The sequence below is a fragment of the Indicator indicator genome, chromosome 34 (genome assembly GCF_027791375.1).
Source record: "Indicator indicator isolate 239-I01 chromosome 34, UM_Iind_1.1, whole genome shotgun sequence".
NCBI classification, from domain to species: Eukaryota; Metazoa; Chordata; class Aves; order Piciformes; family Indicatoridae; genus Indicator; species Indicator indicator.
The window spans coordinates 4,967,482-4,992,513 of NC_072043.1; the positions used below are offsets into that span (position 1 = coordinate 4,967,482).

A 25,032-nucleotide genomic window follows, 5' to 3' on the forward strand; every position below is an offset into this window, starting at 1 on the left:
CAAGCTACTTAACACACGAGCTCCCTTCTTTTCCAGGCAGGTGGCAAGCCCACCACCAGCACACAAGTGTCACTGCTGAGAACTGGCTCTGAGAAGCCATGCCAAGCTGCTTGGCTTCATTACATTGGTCTCTGCCTTGTCTTGGGATGTCCTTGAAGCTCCCTAAAAACGCTGGCAGCAAGCTAAGCACACAACATACACACACCAGAAGCACAAAGCAGCACACACCATCATGTGGCCATTATTAAGCAGCTGCCTCTGGAAGGAGCAGAGTCTCTGCTTCCAGTAGTAGGCCTGCTGGAGTTACATCATCTTCTCTCCAACCAGGCCACAGAGTATCCAGCTCCAAGAAACAGCAGGCTGTATGAAATGCCTGTCCTGTTAACATGGAAACTAGTCATGATCCTGCACATTTCCCTGTTGGAAGTCTCCTCTTCAAAGTGCTTTAATCTGTGGAGAACACCAGGAGCAGCATCTCCTTGATCAGCAAAGTCCAGCTCTGGGCAGCTGATATTCCTCCTGGGAAATACACCAAAACAGGACACCCAACCAGTCTGTTGGTGCATATTCTCCATGTCCATTTGTCCTGTCACAAACCTGCACAGCTGGGCAGCAGAAGCCTGCAAAGCCACTCAAGCCTTGGATGACCTGGAAAAGCAGCTGCCAACTCCATGTGCTGGGTGGCACTGGGCATGGTGACCTGGCAAGCTTTCCAGAGCCCTCTGCACACAGCTCTTGCAATAGCAGGCACAGCAAAGCCTGGTGACACAGCAAAGTGAAGCCTGGTGACAGAACAATCAACCCCAGAGCCCAGGTGGGGGTCTCAAGCCCATCTCTGTGGCTGTCCATCACACATCTGGGGTTCCTCCTGGGTTCAGAGGTACTCACTTCCTTCCCCAGCTTGCTGTGACAAGCACTTGTGTGGGAGGTGATTTCCTTGCTGTGTCACACACATGGGTCAGCAATATTTTAATTCTGTGCCTTCCACATGGCAGCCTCTGGGACTAAAACATGACTCAGCAGGCAACAAAGATGGGTCCTTGATGCTGACTTCAGGGCTGTCACCACATCTCCACCTCTCCATTCTCTCTCCATCTTCCTTCTGGTGAAATAGATGATGTTGGTGTAAGCACAGGGCAGGCTGCTTAGAGAGGAGGGCCAGCATTTGTTTTTCCCTTGACCTGTCCTGGAGAAACATCTATCAACATCTATCAACACAACACCATCCCATCAAGACTCCACACAGCAGTGCCAGCTGAAGCCACAAAAGCACATCTGATGTGCTGTCTGCCTTTAGATGTTCAGGAAAGTGGGGCAAGACAGCAGGGTTTGTGGGTAGCCTGCATATCCTTCTCCAACTCTCCAGCTCAGCAGAGGTCAGGCATCTTCATTCCAGGCTCTCCATCAGGTCAGCAACAGAACAGATGTTACATGGCAGAAAACCACCTTCAGCCCCTAATGCTGGGCTCAGTCCCTTCCCCAGCCAAACCAGAGAAGCCTGGCAGCAGCTTCATTTTAGGACTGGCTGGAGCAATTTCTTTGCAAGAAGCTCCCAGACATGTTCAGTAACCACTGGAAATCAAATCAGCCCATGCCTGTGGCTGCTTCCCTCCTCCACTGCTGGCTACAGCAGCCCTGGGCAGTGTGCTGAAATGCCTGCTTGCTCCAGGCCTCTAGAGGCAGATGGTGTGACAGCTGCGGTCCCAAGCTCATCACTGGAGCCCTTCACAACCAGGAACTCCAGCAGAATATCCAAGAGGCAGAAAACCAGGTGCCTGAAATGAAGAGAAGACAAAGCTTAGGCTGGTCAGGGCACAGCAGAGAAGGGAGATAGCTCCAGGCATGCAGAAGTCAAAGCTCATGTAAAGACAGTGGATCTGGCTCCATCAGGGGTGAGACAAAAGACTTAGTGTCCTAGAAGAAATATTTCAAGGGATGGTTCAGGGTTATTTGTGTTTTGTTTTTTCCTGTGCAAACACAAATCCATCTTCTGGAGCTGGGTGGCACATGTATTGCCCTGCAGCTAAACAAAAACACTGCTTCCCAAGCACAGGGTGATGGGCATACAGCAGAACATTGTCTACACATCCCTGCAGCCCCCCCAAGCTCCTCTCCAAACAACAAACCAAACCAGGATTTGTCTTGTTTCCTCTGATAGCCACAAACTAAGCAAGCCCAGCAACATAATTAACAAGACTGGCTCAATAATCTCCAGCCAGACCAAGGTCCTAGACATGCACCTTCATAATAAGCAAGCCAGATGCCCTCTGCTAAGTATAAATCTGGGATAATTAGCCAGAGATGTCCTGTGCCAAGAAGCTGGCAGCATAATCTCTTGGTGAAGCTCTGACTGTAGATTACAGACCCCATCACAAAAGCCAGCAGGGAAAAGAGACCATAAATGCACTTACCTGTTTATCACAGGCTGGCCCAGGGACTCCAGTACCAGCTTCCAGCTCATCTGACATTTACTGGTCCCAAGAACTTCTTGGATTACATCTGTCAGAGACAAAGCTTTAGGAACTGTACACTTGCACACAGTAGTAAAACAGGGTCAGGCTTCTGCTGGTGGCTACTAAATCAAAGTTGGTGATGGTGCTCTAAGCCTGAGGCATCTCATGGCCAACATGACCGTGCCAGAAACCAGCCAGGGACAGTGCCAGCAAAGTTATTCCAGGCTGGAAGAGCATATCCTGGTAGTGCTTCCTCATCCCCAAAGCACAGTGGGGGCCCCTGAAGCTGCAGCAAGGAGTTAAAAGTTCAGTCTGCACTCACATGGATTAGGCAGCAGCTGCTTTAATGCTAAAGGTCCTGGTGTCAAACTTCAAGAGAGGGGAATCCAGTGCAGCTGGGCTCATGGTTTCAGCCCAGTGGAAAAGCCAAAGGCTTTGCCTTAAGAATCTTCCCAGCAATGGTGCCCTTTGGCAGCAGGTGGGAGCACAGCCTGGCACTGCCTTTCCTGAGCCCTACCTTCTTGGAAGTGGCTCAGCAGGAAGCACCAGCACAGGGGAGGTGGCCACTTTGCAGCTGGGAATCACCAGCACTTGTCCTTTCTCTCTGAGCTCTGCTGCTCCCCAAATGCTTATGCAAACTATCTAGAAGTGGAAAATTGTGGGGTTTGCTTGCAGGAAACCATTCAAACCTCAAAGGTCACAAATGTTTCCCACTGCTTCAGCATGAGCAGGCTCCATCTCTGTGTTTAAGAACATTTCCAGTGATGCCAATGCACTGGAGGGTCCCCCAGCCACCCTCACTGCTCCTGTCTCAAGGGCAGCTGACACATCCCTGGGGCACACTCACTAGGCAAGATCCCCATCAGGCTCTGCAGGGCTTGCTCTGCTGCTGCTTTCTTCTGTTCTTCTGTCCTGGCTGGTTTAGGCACTGCTGGTAAAACTCCTCCAGGCCAGATGGATTCCTGGAGCAACTGGAGGTACTGGACCCAACGCTGGGTGCAGGTCAGGTTAACCACTTGGACTTCCAGCCACCTGTGGGCAGATGGAGAGAAAGGGAAATGTCAGGAAAAGTCAAGCTTGGTACCAACTCAGGAACTTTCTGCTGATCAGAGGCCCTTGGAGGGAATAAAACCAGCTTGCTGGCTAAGTTAACATGCATTTCCTAAGTCTTTGTGTTAAATATTTTCCTAAGTCTTAATTAGCTGAGTTTCCCTGTGCACCAGAAGTATGTAAACGCTGTCCATCTGATAGACAAAACACTACAGCAAAGCCACAGCGAAAAGCAAAAGCCATGAAAAGCTCCACCACTCTTCTGCCTGCAGGAAACCAAATGAGCAACCCTACAGGGAGCACAGCTAAGGGATGTGTCTGGCCTTAGCTTCCTGAGCTATGTCCATACATGAGCAGATGGGAGTGAGGAGACAGAGCTGGGAGAACCACCAGAATTGGTGGTTTAGTTCTACAGCAACTCTCCGTGACTGACTGCGAGGACAGCAGTGTGGTCTGGCAACCAGTGCTCCCCTCATCAGTCCTTCTGCTACCCAAAGAGCCAAGGGTGTCTTGCCTGGAGACCAAAAAACACACTGCCAGGATGGCAAGGCACAAATATCCTGCTGCTGCTTTGTGCTCCTCTCAGCCCCTTGCTTCCCTGCTGCCAAGCCCTGCTCCGTCTGGTGGCAGGCAGTGAAATCAGCGCCGCTCCCAGCCCAGAGCCCATCTATTAAAAGCACAGTTAGGTGCCTGCCAACAAAGCTGCTGGGCAGCCAAGGCTCTGCTCTTTAGAGGATAACAACTTGCAAATCCCAATGCTGTGGGAGGCCTGGAGGGCTTTGCAGCCTTCATGGGGGAGATGAGTCCACACCCCGGCTGGGAAGAGCTTCTAGATCAACAGGTGAAATCACTTCCCTGTGCAACAGCAAACGCCACAGCCCTCAATCAAACCCCAACACTGCTTAAAATCCTCCCCCTCAGAACAAGCAGAGGCCAGCAGACCAATCCCTGATGCCACCAAGGCCAAGTGCAAGGTTTCCATTGATTTAGCAAGTCCAGGGCTGGGTGGTGCAGCACCAACAGCGTCAGCTTGCTCCTGTCGTCCGCACCAGCGGGAGGCTGTGGAGCAGAGAGGGGAGCGTGGGCACGGGGTAGGGAACAGGCTTGTGATTTCACCAGCACTTCAAGGAGTCCCTGAGGAGAGGAGGCCACAGGCAGGGCCAAGAGCCCCGTTCCTCTTGGCAGCTGGTGTTCGTGCTTGCAATTCCGTCACCACTACGCCCCGGCAGCTCCCAGTCCATCCAAGAGCACAGGTCCTGCCAAGGCAAACTTTATTTAACCTGCGCTCTGCCAGACTGTCTGCATTCTTCTGGGGCCAGCCACCCGGGCCAGGACTGCCCTTCCCTGTGCACCCAGCACAATGGGAGTGCAGAGCTGGCAACAGCAGCACCTAAAGGTAGCCAGAGGTGAAGGAATGGCCAGTGGCCACCATCAAAGCCACTGTGCCAACCTGCAGCAGCACTTAAAGGCAGCCAGGGGTGAAGGAATGGCCAGTGGCCACCATCAAAGCCACTGTGGCAACCTGTAGCAGCACCTAAAGGTAGCCAGGGGTGAATGAGTGGCCAATGGTCATCATCAAAGCCACCGTGGCAACGTGCAGCAGCACTTAAAGGCAGCCAGGGGTGAAGCAATGGCCAGTGGCCACCATCAAAGCCACTGTGGCAACTTGTAGCAGCACCTAAAGGTAGCCAGGGGTGAATGAGTGGCCAATGGTCATTATCAAAGCCACTGTGGCAACCTACAACAGCACCTAAAATTAACCAGGGGTGAAGGAATGGCAGCTGGCCACCATCAGTGCCATCACCATGCTCCTTCTCTGCTTCTAAGGAGGTCGGAGCCAGGTCAGGATCAGTCTCTTCTCACATGCAACAAGTGATGGGACAAGAGGAAATGGGTTCAAGTTGTGCCAGGGGTGGTTCAGGTTGATACTAGGAAAAATTTCTTCCCAGAATGGGTTCTCAGATTCTGGAAGAGGTGAGGTGGAGGAGTCACCATCCCTGGAAGTATTTAAGGCACATGGATATGGTGCTGAGGGACATGGTTTAGTGGCAGTGGCTTAGCAGCAGAGGTGGGATTGTGAGCTCTAGGTGAGTGGTTGGACTTGAGGATCCCAAAGGTCCCTTACAGCCTCAACAGTTCTATGGTTCTGTGATTGTGCAGCACAAAATGTGCCTGAAGGGGACTAGAAGAAAGCTGGGGAGGAACTTTTGACAAGGGCTTTTAGGGATAGGATGAAAGGGAACAGATTGAAGCTGGAAGAGGGGAGATTGAGACTGGAGATTAGGAAGAAATTCTTTAGAGGGAGGGTAGTGAGACACTGGAACAGGTTGCCCAGGGAGGTCGTGGATGCCTCCCCCCTGGAAGTGTTCAAGGCCAGGTTGGATGAGGCCTTGAGCAACCTGGGCTGGTGGGAGGCATCCCTGCTCATGGCAGGGGGGTTGGAACTGGATGATCTTCAAGGTCCCTTCCAACCCAAACCATTCTGTGCATCTATGAATGCCCCTGGTGATCCCAGTAACAGCACTGGAAATGAGGAGGCATGGCTTTTATATTCAGCCTCATCAAGGTCCTCAAGTGCTGAGGCTCTGCTCCAAGAGGTCCAAAGTACAGCTTCTACCTGTCTTAGAGGACAAAATGTCACAGCACAGCCTTGGGAAAAAGACCATGTTTGAACTACAAGAGCTTAAGAGAGTTTTTATCTCCAGCCATCAGCAGAGTTTAACACCCAGGATCACGTTAAACCCTCCAGCCATCCCCAAGCAAATTAAAGTGTTGAACTGTGGCTCCTCCAGGGGCAAGAGCTTTCATTAAGCTGCTTTTTCATTAACATGTTTTCCTACACAACCTGCCTTCCTAATTGAGGAAACATTTGACAAGCAACAGAAGTTCAGAGACCTGGGGACAGAGCTGCAAACAGTCCAGCCCTGCACCTAGGGACAGCAGATTGAGTGACAGCTTGGAATTCATCTCAGCAACAGCCACTCACCAGCCTTTCAAAGGCTGCAGAAGGCACACAACAAGCTTGCTTTTTCTTTAGGAATGTTCCTAAAATAGCCAAAAAAAAAAAAAAACCACAAAAAAAAAAAAAAAAAACCCCAAGCAAAGGAGCTGAGCTTTGAGAAGACACCAAATGTTTCCAGACAGCTCAAGAGAGGACTGAGAACCAAGGAAGGCTGGAGGGTCCCACACAAACAATTTATCCTTGCTAGCTCATTCACTTGCACCAAACCACCAGAACTAGGCAAGGAGACCTAGAAGTGACACCTCTAAATCTGCTCCAGTGTGCACCAACTGGGATTATGCTTAAAAGTTTTAGTTCCCACAGGTGCAAAACACCCTTGATGGAAGTTTTGACTTGGTCTGGCAGCTGGTTGCTTTTCATTTTAGGAAGCAAAGGGCAGGATCTGAGGATCATAAAATCATAGGATTGTTAGGGTTGGAAGGGACCTCAAGGATCATCTAGGTCCAACCCCCTTGCCATGGACAGGGACACCTCACACTAGATCAGGTTGCTCAGAGCCACATCCAGCCTGGATGGCTTTGCCTCATCTGCACCAAATGTGTGCTACAGCTACAGAGAAGATGTCAGAGTTAGGAGGTGCCCCAGCTCACTGCAAGGGGGGTAGGAAAAGATGAACTTTGAGGGTCCTACTCTCCAGCCTAAATCTGCCCTCAGATTAGGTGTCAGACAAGATGTCAGATCAGAGTAACCTGCCACCAAGAGATTTCCTCCTTTCTCTCATCCTGAACCTGGTACAGTCACCATCACCACCCACTTGGGAGGATGCACGTTGCATTTCTGCAACACAGGGGCACACATGAGCAACAAGTATTAAATGCTGAGGAGCAAAGTCATGCCCTCAGCTCTCACAACTGTATAGAATCACTGAATCATTTCAGTTGGAAAAGACCTTTAAGATTATTCACAGTGAGGGTGATCAGACACTGGAACAGGTTGCCCAGGGAAGTTGTGGATGCCCCCTCCCTGGTGTTGCTCCAAGGCCAGGCTGGATGAGGTCTTCAGCAATCTGGTCTGGTCTGGAGGTGTCCCTGCCCATGGCAGGGGGGTTGGAACTGGATGATCTTTAAGGTCCCTTCCAACCCAAACCATTCTGTGACTCTATGAATCCTGAAGTCCAGCCATTACCTAACTACCAAGTGTGCTGTAAACCAACTCAGGGAGGGTCACACCAAGCTTCACTGGAAAGTCCTACCCAAGCAAACTCAAGATCTGTGGCAAATTGGCCTTTCCATGGCAGACTTGTTGCACTAGGGTCAGGATTAACAGCTCACACTTCTCACACAAGAACTCCAAACATGTGCTGGTCCAAAGCTGACCTTTGCCAGCAGGTCACAGATGATTTTTCTGTACTATTAAAGGACTAAGCATTTGAGATCCACGTGCCCCACGGAAAGCACACACAGGTAGAAATAAATCCAGCAAGAAACACAAATAGATCTACCTCAGGGTTTTTTTTGGGGGATGGCTGATGAGTTGCTATTTCCACTCTGGTATTTCATGAAGAAATAACCTTAATAAGAAAGAAAAACAAACCTATCTCTGAACCATCTTCTTACACTTCAGCTGAAACCAGAAATAGATAGAAAGTGACCTCCCCAGGCTCAGACTTTCAAATGCTTTGATAATGCCCAATGCAAAGAGCCAGACTGCAAAGGCTACAAGTCCTGGACCTTAGTCTGGAGGTGCATAACTTGTCCATGCTGTAAGGGCCCTCTGTTTGAAATAGCTGCTGGTGGAGGCATGAAATGGCTGCTAAAAAAGAGCCCATTTAATGCCAAGGCTTAGGCTGGAACTCCAAGGTCAGTTGAAGAGTCCATTAAGACAGGAACGGTAGAAATGCCCTGGGAATGAGAAACAAGGCCTGGGGGGTACATACCTTGGGCCTTCTGTGGTTCTTAGAAGCACCAAGATTCACAGAATGGTTTGGGTTGGAATGGCCCTTGAAGATCTTCCAGTTCCAACCCCCCTGCCATGAGCAGGGACACCTCCCACCAGCCCAGGTTGCTCAAGGCCTCATCCAGCCTGGCCTTGAACACCTCCAGAGAGGGGACATCTACAACCTCCCTGGGCAGCCTGTTCCAGTGCCTCACCACCCTCACCCTCTTCTTCCTAATCTTCAGTCTAGATCTGCCTTCTTCAAGCTTCATTTCAGGTTTAGTTCCTGTGCCCACTGCAGGTTGTTGGTAAGCTGAGAGGGGAGAGAGAAGAGAGAGAGGGGAGAGAGAAGGGAGAGAGGGGAGAGAGAAGGGAGAGAGGGGAGAGAGAAGGGAGAGAGAAGGGAGAGAGGGGAGAGAGAAGGGAGAGAGAAGGGAGAGAGGAGAGAGAGAAGAGAGAGAGAAGGGAGAGAGAAGGGAGAGAGAAGGGAGAGAGAAGGGAGAGAGAAGGGAGAGAGAAGGGAGAGAGAAGGGAGAGAGGAGAGAGAGAAGAGAGAGAAGAGAGAGAGGGAAGAGAGAAGAGAGAGAGGGGAGAGAGAAGAGAGAGAGGGGAGAGAGAAGAGAGAGAGGAGAGAGGGGAGAGAGAAGGGAGAGAGGGAGAGAGAGAAGAGAGAGAAGAGAGAGAGGGAAGAGAGAAGAGAGAGAGGGGAGAGAGAAGGGAGAGAGAAGGGAGAGAGAAGGGAGAGAAGGGGAGAGAGAAGGGAGAGAGGGGAGAGAGAAGGGAGAGAGGGGAGAGAGAAGGGAGAAAGGGGAGAGAGAAGGGAGAGAGGGGAGAGAGAAGGGAGAGAGGGGAGAGAGAAGGGAGAGAGGGGAGAGAGAAGAGAGAGGGGAGAGAGAAGAGAGAGGGGAGAGAGAAGGGAGAGAGAAGGGAGAGAGAAGGGAGAGAGAAGGGAGAGAGAAGGGAGAGAGAAGGGAGAGAGAAGGGAGAGAGAAGGGAGAGAGAAGGGAGAGAGAAGGGAGAGAGAAGGGAGAAAGGGGAGAGAGAAGGGAGAGAGGGGAGAGAGAAGGGAGAGAGGGGAGAGAGAAGGGAGAGAGGGGAGAGAGAAGGGAGAGAGGGGAGAGAGAAGAGAGAGAGGGGAGAGAGAAGGGAGAGAGGGGAGAGAGAAGAGAGAGGGGAGAGAGAGAAGAGAGGCCCTCCATAAATCAGGGAACACAAAGCATCCTGAGTCCTTTTAAAATCCTGGCCAAAGACACATAAGCAAAGTAAACTTTCCCTCTTGCCTTACTGGAAATGTTCCTCTCCTGCTGCCCTATAAAAGTTTACAGTTGTGGATGCTGTGAACAATTCGTCCTGTACCCCTGCCTGAGCACAGGCAGTGAAGTGTTTGACCAGGGAGGCAGTAGCCAAGTGCCTGCCCTCGAACAGAGTCTTGTCAGCCTTGCACCTGCCAAACAGAGTTTCCCTGAGGGCACCAAAGGAAGCCAGAAAGAAATGGAGCTGCAAGGAGTTCACACTGGTGGCATTTCACAGAATCACAGATTGGTAGGGACTAGAGGCACCTCCAGAGATCAAGTGCAAGCCCTCTGCCAAAGCAGGGTCACCCAGGGCAGGTCACACAGGGATGCATCCAGATGGGTCTTGAAAGGCTCCAGAGGAGGCTTCACAACCTCTCTGGGCAGCCTGCTCCAGGGCTCCAGCACCCTCGCAGTAAAGAAATGACTCCTCCTGTTGAGGTGAAACCTCCTGGGTTCCACATTGTCCTATCACAGGACACCACTGAAAAGAGCCTGGCCCCTTCTTCTTGCCCCTCACCCTTCAGATATTTGTAAACATGCACAAGATCTCCTCTGAGCCTTCTCTTTTCCAGGCTAAACAGCCCCAGGGCTCTCAGCCTTTCCTCATCACACAGATGTTGCAGTCCCTTCATCATCCTCACAGCCTCTGTTGGACACTTTCCACTGTATTCCTGTCCCTCTTGAACTGGGGAGCCCAGAACTGGACATAATACTCCAGCTGTGGTCTCACCAGGGCAATTTGCATCCAGCATGCCTCAATCAGCCCTGTCAGTGCCTTGCAGTGGGATTTTTCTACCTCCTTGGCCCAAGCAGTGAGAGGTGGAGCTGGCAGCAGCCCTGTGGGGCAGGGAGGAAGAAAAACAGATCATCCCCTGCTGCCTGCAGGAATGAAACCACAGCTCAGGGCTGGGATTTGGGGCACTGCTCTGGGCTGCTTTATGTGCTGCTCCCTCCAAAAGACACCTGCTGCAAAACCCCACGGTGGAAACACCCAGGACTCCAGCTCCAACGTTCTTCTCCCTGCTGTGCATTAACCCAGCTGCTCTGTTTTTTGCTCCTCTCAAGTCAGCTCCCCCTGGCACACCATGGGGCTCAGGAAAGGGGGAGAAAGCTACGTGATTACCCAAGAAATCAACCCCAAAGCCCCTTGATTTTTAACAAAGCATCCTTTGCTTTCGATAACATCTTCATCAAGTATTTATTGAGCCAATTAAGCTCTCAGCAGTGCCCCAGGGAGAGGCCAGGCTGTCTCAGCCAGGTCCTGCTCACAGCAGATTGCTTCATTAGCCCACTTCAGAATCAAAATACATAAAAACACCATTAACCCTTCCCAAGGCAGGGAAAAGGAAAACCAACAAGGACACATTCTTTTCCTCTCAACCCTTTTCTTCTTTGTCTGCTCTGTTTGAAATAGGAAGTTGTTGAGTTTTGGGTTTTCTTTAAAAATCGAGGAAAAAAAAGAAAGAAAAAAGTTGGCACGAATCTGATTGTTGAAAGGGAATCAAAAGGCAAGAGAGAGAGGCAGTTAAAATAATGTTGCAATTGTTATCAAAGCACACAGAGAGCTTGCTTCATTCTAGTGGCTGTTTTTGGAAGAAAGCTGCTTCTAGAAAAGAGAAAGAAATCAAAATTGTGTTTGGGACAGAGATTTAAAGGCAGATCCAAAATTTCCAGGTGCTTGGAGACCACTGAATCAAGGCTTGCTTCCAAGTTGATTTTTATTTACTTTACATCCACACATGAGGACACAGAGAGTTCTGAAGATCATTTTCACTGACATTCCCCAGCCCTGGGATTTCTACAGCTCCTCACAGCTTTGAGGGCAAGAGCAAGAGGCCACAAGGTTGGCTCCTCTACATCCAAAGCTGAGGGGCACGCTGACAGCATCTCACATTAGTAAGGAAACAGAGATTCTGAGATCCATAGAATGGTTTGGGTTGAAAGGGACCTCAAAGATCATCTGGTTCCAACCCCCTCTGCCATGGGCAGGGACACCTTCCACTAGCCCAGGTTGCTCATCCAACTTGCTGCTCATCCAACTTGCTGCCACGTCCCTGGGCCTGCCAGCACTGAGCAAACATCCCCAAATCAGTTCTCCCAGCTGACAAATCACAGCACCAAATGGATTGAGCTGCCCCAGCTGCTCTGACACTGCAGATTTGGCAGCTTGTTTCTGCCAGCCAAACTCAGGGGTTCTGGCCAACTCTGGACTGCTAACCTACCTGCCAGATACAAAGCCCAAGGAAGATGGGAGCAGCCACACTGGGAACCTTCCCAGCTTCTCCTGGACAGCCTAGAGAGTTGGGCAGAGGAGAACTTCATGAAGTTTGACCAGGGCAAGCGTAGAGTCCTGAACCTGGGGAGGAATAATCCCTCACCAGTACAGGTGAGGGGTGACCTGCTGGAAAGCAGCACTGGAGAAAGACCTGGAAGTGCTGGAGGACAAGTTCAGCAACGTGCCCTTGTGGCCAAGAAGCCAAATAGCCTCTGGGGGTGCATGAAGAAGAGTATGGTCAGCAGATCAAGGGAGGTTCTCCTCACCTCTACTCTGCCCTGGTGATGCCACATCTGGAGTACTGTGTCCAGTTCTGAGCTCCCCAGTTCAGGAGGGACAGGGAACTACTGGAGCGATTCCAGCAGAGGGCCATGAGGATGCTGAAGGGCCTGGAGCACCTCTTGTGAGGAAAGGCTGAGAGACCTGGGCCTGTTCAACCTGGAGAAGAGCAGCCTGAGAGCAGATCTCCTCAGTGCTGATCAATATCTAAAGGGTGGAGGTCACGAGGATAGGGCTGAGCTCTTTTCATGGTGGCCAGTGACAGAAGAAGGGGCAAGGGGCACAAACTGGAACTCAGGAGGTTTCACTTGAACTTAAGGAAAAACTTCTTTGCTTGGAGGGTGCTGGAGGCCTGGAGCAGGCTGCCCAGAGAGGTTGTGGAGTCTCCTTCTCTGGAGAGATTCCAATCCAGGACATTGTGATCCTGGGCAAGCTGCTGTGGGTGACCCTGCTTTAGCAGGTGGGGGTTGGACTCAATCTCCAGAAGTCCCTTCCAACCCTTACCATTCTATGATTCTCCAGGCACCTGAGGAGCACAAGTCAAGCCTCACTTTGAATGTCTTTTTCAGAGAGAACACAGGGAGGTTACAGGGAACCTCTGCAGCCAACGTCTGCCCACGCACAGCCATCTCCCACCCCAGGATCCCCCTGACACCAAGGGCCAGAGGCACAGCCCAGCTTTGTGCTGACCCCACAGCACTGAGATGAGGTCTGGCTGCCCATCATGGCTGTTGGACATGGCCCCAGGCAGCCAGGGCTGGGCAGAGTTGCTTGCCCACAGGCAGCACATTCCCAGCACGCCCAGGGCTGCAGGTGCTCAGCTGGCCAGGTTTGCTCAGGGACACTGAAGAGGGTCAGGCAACACTAGATGCCGGTGGCACTTTCAAGTCAAGGGGATCAAGGAGGCTGCCAAAGGTCTGTCTTTGTGCCTGTTCAGTTGGCACAGAGATCAAGGAAGAAGTAAGAGAAATACCCAGAAAAAACCCACCCAGCAAGCAGCTCCCTGAAGCTAGGAGCTCCTTGACTCCAGCGGTTGCACAAGAGCCTGTGACCCCTGGCCTGACAGCCACAAGCTCCAACGACAGCTCAGGATGACAGCAAGAAGGCAAGGACAGCCTGGAGTAACTCCCAGCACTATCCCACCCAAATCCAGTGAGTGTGCAATGGTTGGGCACCATGCCACATCTCTGCTGAAGGAGGGATGGGAAATGTGCCACCAGAGCAAGCTGCAGCACCTTTGGAACCTTTGTTGATAGACCTCTGTTGAAGATAATCCTACCTCTATGGTCTTGCCCACCCTGCACTAGACCAGGCTGCTCAAGGGCCTTGAACACCTCCAGGGAGGGGGCATTCTGAGCAACCTGTTCCAGTGTCTTCCCACCTTCACTCTAAAGAATTTCTCCCTAATTTGCAGTCTCAATCTCCCCTTTTCCAGCTCAAAGCCATTGCTCCTCATCCTATCACTTGTCAAAAGCCCCTCCCCAGCCTTCTTGTAGCCCCCTTCAAGTACTGGAAGGTCGCTCTAAGATGAGGAAGCAGATGTGAACCTGGGAAAATCCCAAAAGCAGCTGAAAAGCACTGTGAGCTGCTACCCAGTGGCTGTCATCCCAGTTCCATGGCTGCCACCATCCTGTTGGGGCACCAGCAGACCCCTGACCTAGTGACCATTGTGCCACCCAGGACAGACTGAGGGCAGGGTGTGGGGTCACAGCCACGGCGTGGTTCGGATGCTTGCTGTGTATTTTTAATGCTGCTTTGACTCACAAGGCTCTAAAAAGCAAATGGCTTCTCCAAATGCTTTTTAAGCTCTTCCACCAACCCCTGCTGGAGCCCATAATAGCCCCCACCTACTCCCCTCTGCTAACAGGTCCCTGCTGCAGCCTCCTCAGAAAAGAGGGATCTGCGTTTCCATGCCATGGGATGGAAGCGAGAGCTGCACAGAAGAAGGGTGCAGAGCTGGAGCAGGGCAGTGAGTTTGTTTACAGGCATGGAGAGGCTGCTGGAAGCTCTCCTTGGCTGGAAGGTTGTCCCCACTCCCAGGGAGGCTCCTAGCCCCTCCACCCGTCTCCTCTTTCGGCTCTGAAAAAGGATCACTCCCTGTTGCATAACAGGACGAGCTGCAGGGGGATGGAGCCTGCACACAGGGCCTCCTTTTGATTTAACAATCCCTTTTTGGGTCATGCAGCCTCCCTCTGCCCAGCTGCCACCAAGCTGACAGGCTGAGGAGATGGAGAATCACAGAACTGTTTGGGCTGGAAAGGACCTCATCGAGTCCAACCATCAACCCAAACCCACCCCGGCCACTAAACCATGTCCCCAGGTGCCATGGCCACACAATTCTTGAACACCTCCAGGGATGGGGACTCCACCAACCTCCCTGGGCAGCCTGACCACTCTTGCAGCGAAGAAATTGTTCCTAATCTCCAACTTAAACCTCCCCCTGGCGCAGTTTCAGGCCATTTCCTCTTGTATCATCTGATACAAGGGAGAAGAGACCAAGCCCCACCTCGCTGCAACCTCCTTTCAGGGATTTGTAGAGAGCAACTCGTGGAGCTCCTCCACCTTGCAGAGCCAGGCATGTGGTGTGTGTTTGACAGCTTCTCTAGTGGAAAATACCAAAGCCACGTGCTGGTGCTGCAGGCTCCCCAGCTGACCGGGACAGGGTTTATTAGGAGGTGATGACGTGCTCCAGGCTCTCATACTTCCCTGCTTACACACAAGGACTGGCTTCCAACTCATTCCCCATTTTGGAGAAGTGGGAGCAACACCTACCTCCTTCCACCCAAGGAAAGAGATTCTGGAGTGATGGCCAACAGCCCCTGACCTCAAAGTGCTTTGGCAACCTCTGCTGAGGGCAGCTCAAATTACCAGCTGGGTTCTAATGTGCTGCCCTGCACATTCTGCCTTCGGATGTCTGTGATGGTTTGAAACTGTCTTTTTAATTTTTTCCTTGCAAAGTTCAGAACAGAGAAAGTGAAAGAGTGTAAATAAGTCGCCATTGGGTGTAAGAAAGCAAAATACTGATTGTTCTAAACACTTCCATTGGATAGATAGAAATGTTTAAGAACTATTACCCAAAACAAAGTAGGCACTCTGCACATTCTGCAGTGGGGGCAGTTGCTGGGCTGTCTGGCTGCTGTTTTCTTCTTTTCTGGCTGAAGATAACACACTGACCTTGGCAGCTAAGTTAACAACTTTCTGCTCTAACTAACTCTGCTTTCTGTCCAGGGGGGTCTGGGAGGGAAGCTCCTGGGAGAGAGAGAGGCCCCTTTGGGAGGGTCCCCTTGGGGGGAAGCAAAGGGAGCTTGGTTGTGCTTTTCTGGTGATTGTATATGCTTGTAATTGTTGTGAATTTTGTATATTTGTCCATATTCATTGCATTTCATCATAGATTGTAGATTCTGCTTTTGTAAATACAGCTTTCATTTGCTTCCAGACTGGGCTAGCCTGGTTATTGTTGGTGGGGGGGGAATTTCAGCTCACACTGACACAATGTCTGAGAGAGAAGAAAGGGCACAGGAGTGGGAAAAGCACTGCTCTGAGACTCCCTCTAGCCCAAGTCCTTCCAGGAAAACCTTTTCCTCTGAAGGACCATAGCCTCAGCTAGTGATAGTCACTGACCTACCCAAGGAACCAGAAATGCTCTCTGTTTGTGTGCCTTGGCCCAGTGCCTTACCACACAGCGACACTGGCCCCAGAAGAGCTTGGCAAGCTCATGCCAGCTGGAAAGGAAGCATTTCCCAAACATCTGTGGGTCACTGCCCAAGGCACAGGCACTGCTGGCCCACTGCAGACCAGAGACAGCAAAGGCCCCAGGAGGCTGCATTCCAAGCTGTTACTTGACAAGTTGCTGGTCCCTGTGCCTGTTTGTTCTCCTTTGCTCAAAGGACAAGCTGAGCCCCTGGGCAGTGACATACCAGGAGGCCAGCAGAGGCCTGTCTCTCCCTGGAGAGCCAAGCAGCTGGGCACTCTTGCCCTTTCATGAGGCAAGAAGCTTCCCATTTCCAGGGCTGGATCCTTCCTCTCCCTGGTTGTTAAAGGACAGAAGGCTGCCCACAGGATTTATGGGGAAAACAGCTCCTGGTGCAAGTCTCTGAGATGTTTCCTCTACATAAATGTGACACCTTCTTTGCAGAACCTTGTTGTATGATGTGCATTTATTTGTATTCAGGCAAGAGTCCCACTTCAGACTGTACTTTCAAAGGCAATGCTGTGAGGTTGGTTGCTGAGAACTCACCTTTGAATGAGGGTCCCAAAGAGCAGGTTGCAGATCTTCTGGATGTTCTCTGTGCACAGCCAGCTCCAGTGATCCATCAGCAGCAGACGAAGCACATCCAGGGCCAGGTCAGCCAAAGCTGTTTCAGAGTCTGGCAGGAGGAAGAGGAGGGTCAGGTGAAGAAGCCAACTCAGTGCTTAAGCAAACTTGTTGGAAAGTATCATCCAAAGCTCACTCCTGTCTCCAAGAACCTGCTTGTCTCTCTTCTGCCCAGCCTAGCACCTTGTGCTTCTGTGGCACAGCCAGACTGGGGAGCCCACCTTCTCAGGCTCCTGCCCCAGCCACTCTTTCATTTCCATTTCCATTCAAACAGGCCCAAACTCCCTACCAGAGGGTGCACCAAATCAGAACATGATTGCTCCAAGTGCTTAGTTCCTGCTTAGTTAAACCAAGGGATTATCAACCCCCAGTCCAGGCACAAGGATGCAGAATACCCAGAACAGGTGAGAAAGCAGTGACCGTGGCCAGGAAAAAGCCACATTGCTGAGGACTATTTTCCTGGTCTTCACCAACACCTTTCCCTCGTCCAAGGTGCAGTTTTCCAGGCACAAGCTTCCAGACGGTGTCTGCAGGCTGCCACCGTGTGGCAGATCCAGGTCTGAGCAGGAAGGTGGACAAACCACATCTGGATAAACCAGATGCAGCAATTAAAGACAATCCCCCCACCCTCCCCCGACCACAAAGCCCCAGGCATCTCTGGTGACACGGATTTGGGACAGCAAACCCTCTCCCTGATCCTCAGGAGGGTGCCAAAGCCTACAGTGCAAATACATTCTGCTGGCTAGATTAGATTCAGACTGAAGATCAGGAAGAAATTCTTCAGTGTGGGACACTGGAACAGGTTGCCCAGGGAAACTGTGGATGCCCTCTCCCTGGAGGTGTTCAAGGCCAGGCTGGATGAGGCCTTGAGCAACCTGGGCTGGTGGGAGGTGTCCCTGCCCATGGCAGGGGCTTCGAACTGGATGATCTTTCAGGTTCCTTCCATCCCAAACCATTCTGTGATTCCATAATTTATGCTGCCTGGCCCCGAAGCATCCTATGATGAAGGAGATAATTTATGTACCACAAGCCTGCCTGAGACAAACAATCCCAGGCCCATGCCCCAACCTGAGGATACTGTGATGGCTCTGTTGGCAAAGCCAGCTCCTAAAGAGCAGCTTCCCCTCCTCTGGCCTTCCTTGATGTTTGATCTTTCAACCACTCTGTCTAGGGAGTCAACAAGACTGTTCATGCCTGGCCTACTGCTGGAGATAAAGGGGAAGAGGGATTCTGGAGCCCAGCACCTCTCTTTCCCTCCTCCCTGCTGGACTAATGAACTCCAGGCCATTTCAGTTGGAAAAGACATGAGTGTGTTTGGCACCTCTTGCTCTGGGCCATGCAGAATTTACTCCTTGCTTGCTTTGCCCTTTGGGATTTGACTTCCCTGTGCAGAAACAGGAGGAGGCTGTTCAGCTCAACCAGAACCCCACCAAAGAGCACAGCCAGCAAGCTCTGTTTATTCCCTTAGCATCCAAGTCCCCTTCCTCAAAGAGCTGCTGGCCAACCTCTTCCGAGAAGTCACCCAGTGAGCACATACTGGTTGCCTTTTTAGCCAGCTGCTCCTCAGACATTCCCTCCCCTCACCCTGCCAGACCAGCCTGCCCTGTCTGGGCTCTGAAGCATCACAGACCTGCAGGCATTTGACATCATTGACGTTCAATTTCCTTTAGACTTCAGCTAATTTGGCCTGCCTGTATCTTTTGTGCTCTGCACACTGGCCTCCAACTCCAGTCCTGCTTCCTAGCAGCCCCAGAACAACCCAGTTCAAGGTTTGTATGAAAGCTGGTAGCACAAGTTAGCTTTCAAAACACCAGCCCCATCCTGTCACAAGCACGTGCTTTCAGTCAGAGCTTGCCAAACTGGAACCACTGGAGTGAAGTTTTTGGGAAGTTCCAACTGACAGAGCTCAGCTATTCCAAGAAAAAGATTAGAGAACATGTTTTTTTGCTTGTGTTCAGAGTAATCTTGTAACCATTCTGACAGGCCACACCACCCCTCTGCTTCAGGGGAGGGATCTGTCATGAGATAAAGGGAACAGCATTCCTTGTATTGGGATTAGGTTTGCCGTTCCCATCAAATCTATCCAAGCTTATCTCTCAAAAAGTCCTTTAAGAGTGTGTGGATTTATCAAGGCTAACATAAGACTACCAAGAAATCATCATTTGGTCATTTTTCAGTTCCTAAGAGCTTGATTTTATAACATTGGCAGTTTAAGCAGCATGTCCCTAGGAAGCTTATTGCTGCAGAAACTCTTGAGGGCACTACAGTGAAGATCCAGAGTGCCACAACTGAGCCAAGATCCAATTTACTTCCATAACAATAAACACCAAAGCAATCACTGCAACAGGTTGCCCAGGAAGGCTGTAGATGCCCTCTCCCTGGTGGTGTTCAAAGCCAGGTTGGATGAGGCCTTGTGCAACCTGGGCTGGTGGGAGGTGTCCCTGCCCATGGCAGAGGGCTTGGACCTTTAAGAGCCCTTCCAACCCAAACCATTCCATGAATCTTTGGATCACCAAGGAGGACTGGGAAAACTCAGTTTGCTTTCCCTCTGATCAAGATGCACCAGGCAGGTCCTCATAGCAAAGACCTTGCAAGCTGAGTCTGCAGATGCAGAGCTCTTGAGATTGCCAAGGAGATAAACTGAAGCCTTAACAGAGGGGTTGAGCTCACCAGGGTCTGTGTCTGGATGTGTTCCATGCTTTGATGTGCCCAGTCCATCTATGTCCTCCTGCATGGAGCTTTCTTTAACTTCTCTGCCTCCCTCGCCTTCAGGAGCCTTGCTGGGGACAGCCTCCAGCAGCTTCTCCTGCTTCTGGATGAAGGACTCCATAGCAGCCAGGGACAGGGTGCCAGAGACCTACAAACCCAGCAGTGCATTAGGACCACAGCAGCAAGCTGCACACAGCCAAACTGATACACAAGACCTCCACTCCCAGCCAGCCTCCCACCACCTGGTTTGCACCTTGCTGTAGCCACAGGGCTCCTGGTTGCCTTTCTGGCATGTGGAATGAAACTGCAGCAGCCATAACCCTCATGGCACAGGGCTTATTCCAAGCCAGCACCCAAACAGGGCAATGATTAGGATCATGAGAGGACTGAAAGAAAAATCTGAACTTACAGCACTTCCTTCCCTGACAGAGTACAAGATCCTGTCATGAGCTTCACTCACACTCAGCACTGGAGTAATTTTACTGGAGGAGAATCTCAGCCTGGACCTGAAGAAGAGGGACAGGGAAGAGTCAGGGTTTCCTCAGCAAGCTGTGAGTGATGAGTTTCCCCACCCTTAGCCAAGAACCTGGACCATCAATCTTTGCCCACTGTCCAAGCTTAGCTGTCCAAGCTAGGAAGCCTGAACCAGTCAAAAGTGGTTCCAAAAAGCAGGATAACTAAGGATATCCCCAGGATAACTAAGAGGTGCAATAAAAGCATTAAAATGCTTTTCCTCATGGGCCTAGCCAAGGCTTTGCACCATCCATCACACAGAACTACATTCTTCAGAAGGTATGTCCCAGCTCTATGTCCCATCTCAGCTGCCATGCAGATGTTGGTACTTCCGTTGAGCAAGGTGTGAGCATTGCAGGACACAGGAAAAGTGACCAGAAAAGCCTGGGAGATGAACCATGCTCAGCAGGATTGTGAAATCCACTTGTAGCTATGCACTTGCAGGGGGAGGAGACAAAAGGGTGTTTGGGATTGTAAGACAAATTGTAAACCAGCCTGGTTATCATTAAGGAATGTCCCTTGCAGCCAAGATGCTTCAAAACTTGTACTTTTTTGGTTTGTCTCTTGGTCCAAAGCAATTTTTTCTAGCAAAACATCTCTTTCCTGGACAAAAAGCCACGCTCATGAAGAAACCTTCCCTCCTCCTGTGAGGGAAGAAATGCTGCTGAACACAAGGGGGGTCAGCACTGCCAGCAACACCAAGTAAAGACTTGGTGAGCACCATTTGTCCAATGCTCTTAAACACTACTCCTAAATAAATGTTTTCTGGGCAAGGCAGCATGCCACTGTGTGAAACACACAGAAGAAGCAGGAGAAAATCTTCAGGTAGACAACTTAGAGCTGTATTTTGCAGTGACTCACCACATACAGAGGTCACACCCATGCTGAAGGGTAAAAAGCAATCCTCCAGCTTCCACCACCACATAGCTGCCTTAGGAAGAACTCCACCTACTGGGGAAACCTGAGTGTTCCTGGAAATTGCTTTATCCCAGCAGGAACTCAGCATGTGAAAAAAGAAAGGAAAAGAATCCAACTAGAGCACAACATCAATGTGCTACCCACAACAGGTCAAGCCCCAGGTCAGTGTTTTCCTGTGATGGAGTCAGTGGTGGATGAAGTCCTTGTTCTGTTTAAAGCACAGGAGAAGCTAAAGAAGCTTTTCCTTACTTGTTTGTCTTCTTCCCATCTGTCTGCGATTTCCCATCCACTTCAGACTCGCTCAGATCCTCCGTGGGGCTCTGGGGCTCTGACCTGGGGAATGCTGTCTTCAAGGTGTCCACAATGGCATTGACAACAATCTGCAAAAGCCAGCAGGGCCATCAGTTGCTGAATATATTCCCAGCCCTTAAACAGGAATTAAGAGCTTTCAGACCTGCATGCTGTTTTCCATGATAACCCCCAGGCTCTTTGAGGTAGGTTCTGACTCTTCCTAGCTTTATGGTCATCTGGACAATCTCACATTACAGTGAGGGTGGGGAGACACTGGAACAGGTTGTCCAGGGAGGTTGTGGATGCCCCCTTTCTGGGGGTGTTCAAGGCCAGGCTGGATGAGGCCTTGAGCAACCTGGGCTGGTGGAAAGCGTCCCTGATCACGGCAAGGGGGTTGGAACTGGATGATGTTTGAGGTCACTTCCAACCCAGACCATTCTATGGCTCTATGAATCTATATGCAGATGCTTAGCTACACAAAGAGGCTTCAAGTTTTTTGGCTACTTCCACAGCAGATGTTGAAACCCAGGAGGCATGTCTAGCTGCAGGGTGAGGGGTTCAGATAACCACCACTTCCCACCTTGTCTATCCTGGAGACAACGAAGGGCTTCTTGACAAACGCAATCCTGGCATCGGTGTTGAGGGCCAGGAACTCCTGCACCTCCTCACTGTTTGCAATCTCAGGGACTGCACACAATTGCTGCAAGGAGAGATGTGGCTTTAAGTCTTTTTTGTGTCTTTTCTGGCTCAGCTTCTCAGCTTAATCACTTAAAGTGTAGGTGGAAGCAAATATCTCACCTTCAGGAAAGATTCTAGCAGGCTCTTTCTGGCTTCCACTTTATCACTGTCCATATTTCCAAATGGGAGATCAGGGAACAGCTTCTTTGGGCCTTTGATATCTACAAAGGCAACAAATTCATCAGCAAGCTCAAGAAAATTGCAGCAGCTCAGTTAAAAATCTCCAGGCTCTCATGTTTAAGGTTACCACAGCACACTGCCTGGCACCAGCCCAAGATAACACACCCCTCAAACCTGAATCAGGCCTTAAATTCACACAGAATTTGTGCTCTGCTGATATCATCTGTGCCTTTAAAGTTAAAAGATGCAAAAATGTCAGTTTAATACAAGGACTCTGCATCACTCCAAGACTAGATGATGCTTGAGGTCCCTTCCAACCTGGTATTCTGTGAATCTATGAAACTTTTGGACTTGGGCTTTGAGCAACCTGGTTTAGTAGGAGCTGTCCCTGCCCACAGCAGGGGATTGGAATTAGATGATCTTTAAGGTTCCATCAAAGCCAAATCATTCTACAAATTTATCTCAGTGAAGCAGTTTTCCAGTCAAACCCTAGACCTGTCAAAACCAAAGGATTATGGAGGGCCATGCTCAATCCAAGGAATCTTTCCACAGCAGCATTAGAATGACGACAGAAAGAAACAAATTTCACCTCTAGCCAGCTCTGCCCAGAACAAGGATGTGGCCATCACACAGAGCCCAGCATCCAGAGCTGCACAGGCAGTGCAGGGTACCCTCTAAAGAGAGGAGCATGGGCAGGGATAAGAGGGAGAGGGATTTTCTCAGGGAGCTAAGGCAGGCACTGACTTTTCAGGAACTTGCGGAGCTCAGGTTTCTCCTCCAGCCTGGTCTGGAGGTTGAGGAACTCGCGGTAGCGGCGGTTCACGGTGTGGTAAGCCATTTGCTGGAGGCTGCCTGTGCTCTCACCCTCCAGGGCTGTGTCATACTGAGGAGGAAAACAACACTCAGTTATCCTTACAGACCCCAAAAGAGGCCCTGTTGGCCCCACAGCTCCCCTCCCCCAGATTCCATAGGATCCCATCCAGCAATTCCTCAGACTGACCCTTCTTGGAAGAACAGCACCTGCACAGCACAGAAAGCCCTCATGATGAGGGGAATGGTGGAAATGTGACACAAAAAACTCCCCCAGCCCCATGCAACCCTTGGTCCTGAGTAGGAACCCCTGTCCCCCACCCAAATGACCACTGGAAAAGCCACTGAGCTCGATAATCCCCCGCTGCCTAACAAAACACACAGAGCAAGTCCTCATCTCCAAACACCAGCTCTCCTGACAGGGCAGGGGTCTTGGGAAAGGGGTGGCCACTGGGGAAGCCTTTACCTTGACAGTGTAGAGGGTGTAGGGGTGGAAGCCAGTCCCACTGTGCTCTCGGGCAGTGATGGTCCCAGTTATCCGCAGGTTCTGGATGACAACCGGCCCGTCGGGGCTGCTGAGGGGCTCAAAGCTGAAGGTGCTGATGGAAGCTGTTGGGGAGGATGTGAGCAGGGGCAGAGTGTGCCTGGAGTCTGCAAGGGTTTGTAGTGGGCCCTCTGTTGCCCCCAGATCTTTCCCCAAGCTGGAGGGTCTCTGTGAGGAGGACTTCTTGGGCACAGCTGGGCTTTCCACTTCCTTCTCAACTGCTGGGTTGATCTGGATGTCAGGGCAGGAGCTCAGTGCAAAAGCAGAGGTGGAAAGCAGGCCAGCATCTGAGTTGGTGGCAATGCCTTCCTCCTGATCCCCCATGCCATTTTCTGGTCCCTCCAGCACACTGGAGGTGTCCTGGAGGGATTCATCAAGGAACTCCCCTGCAGGTGATGGTGCCAGCAGATCCATGTCCTGGCCCACATCGGGTGCGGGGGACTCCAGCTCCAAACCCTCGCAGGGAAAGAGGTTGCCCAGGGCTCGTGGCCGGAGGAAGGGCTCTTCTGGGGGGCACAGACCACTCACTGAGTCCTCTCCCTTCTCACCAGCAGCCCCAGCTTCTTGCCTGGGCACCTCTGTGACTCTTGGGGTAGGTGACAACCTGGTAGGGACAGCGTCCGTCGGCACCGTGAATGGCAAGCAATCAGGCACTGGGGGTGCTGGGGGTGGCTTCTCAGCCCGGGGCTTCTTGGAGAGAGCCCCAATGAGCAGCAGGTTAATCCAGTCAGGATCAGCCATCTTCCTGACGGCCGGCAGCAGCACGTTGCAGGTGACCAGCTCCACCACCACGAAGCGTCCTGTCCGCGTCTCCAGGTGCGGCCATGGCACCAGCGCCCGCAGCAGCATCTCCACCGCAGCCCGGGCATAGCCCAGCTCAGCTGCAGGGCTGCGGAGGGCAGGATGCGGCCCTGCCAGCCGGCTGTACTCCTGCCACAGGGTCCTGCCACCTGCCGGATTGTCCCTCAGGGCCTCATGGGCCTGCAGGTAGCTCTGCAAGTGATGGCCGCAGAGGAGGAGGATGCGGTGAGCCAGGGCTTGGCGGTCCACTCGCCCCATCCGCTGCCTCAGCTCAGCGGCCAGGCCGGTCATGGCCTTCTCCACCTCAGCCTCAAAGGCTGGCTCCCTGCTGACAGTGCAGTACCAGGAGGCCACAAAGTCCCGCACCACTTTGTGGATGGTGCTGGTGATCTCCCTCTCCAGCTGCTCCTTAGCTTCTGGGCAGTGGGGCTGTGGCTGCAGTGAGCTGATAAAACGTTCCAGCCGCAGCCGCCGGCCAGGGGGACTGAGAGCTCGGGGGCCCAGCCAGCCCCCCAGTGCTGCCAGCAGCCCACAGAGCAGCCCCAGCAGCCGCAGGTCCACCAGCAACTGTAAGGCCATCAGCCAGCCCAGCGTGGCCACCAGTGCCAGCAGCACCCGGCGGAAGCCTTGTGGCCTCTGGCTTGGCATGGTGGGGCCCAGCAGGAGGAGCTGCCCTGGGGCTCTGCCTGAATAGCCACCAGGGCTAGACACTGGCATCTGTCAAGACCCAACTGACTCGTCGCCTTTACTGGGCAGCAGGGCTCAGCCAAGTGGGATCCTCAGCAGGCAGTGGGGCGTGTTGAGGCTCATCCGATTAGCATCCTTACTAGGCATCAGGACCCAGCCGAGCAGGCTCCTCACTGGAGGCACTGGTGCTCACCAGGCTTCCACAGACCAGGCTCCTTCACTGGACACGGGAGCCCAACCCACCGGGCCCCTCATCAAGCACTGGAGCTCACCGAGGCCCAACAGACCGGCGTCCTTACCAGGCTCAACCACGCAGGCTCCTCACCAAGGTGCAAAA

The 25,032-nt window shown here is 51.8% G+C and overlaps 1 protein-coding gene across 1 annotated transcript; it reads right to left on the minus strand.

The window, feature by feature from the left end:
* Positions 1–1,624: 1,624 nt before the first annotated feature.
* SNX19 (sorting nexin 19) lies at positions 1,625–24,656 on the minus strand. Its single transcript, XM_054395570.1, has 11 exons — positions 23,130–24,656; positions 22,598–22,736; positions 21,794–21,894; positions 21,576–21,695; positions 20,954–21,084; positions 19,683–19,779; positions 19,235–19,421; positions 16,487–16,616; positions 3,301–3,485; positions 2,412–2,499; positions 1,625–1,775 (listed from the first exon to the last, which is right to left on the minus strand). The coding sequence occupies exons 1-11, from the start codon at positions 24,654–24,656 to the stop codon at positions 1,625–1,627; spliced, it is 2,856 nt and encodes a 951-aa protein (XP_054251545.1).
* Positions 24,657–25,032: the final 376 nt, after the last annotated feature.

What these genes read in the sequence shown, in the direction of transcription:
- SNX19 (XM_054395570.1), bottom strand. Translation starts at nt 24,656, where the DNA reads ATGCCAAGCCAGAGGCCACAAGGCTTCCGCCGGGTGCTGCTGGCACTG. An exon ending in TGCTAGAATCTTTCCTGAAG is followed by an intron (nt 21,696 to 21,793) that starts GTGAGATATTTG and finishes CTCTCCTTGCAG; the next exon opens with CAATTGTGTGCAGTCCCTGA. An exon ending in GATGGGAAGAAGACAAACAA is followed by an intron (nt 19,780 to 20,953) that starts GTAAGGAAAAGC and finishes CCTCTTCTTCAG; the next exon opens with GTCCAGGCTGAGATTCTCCT.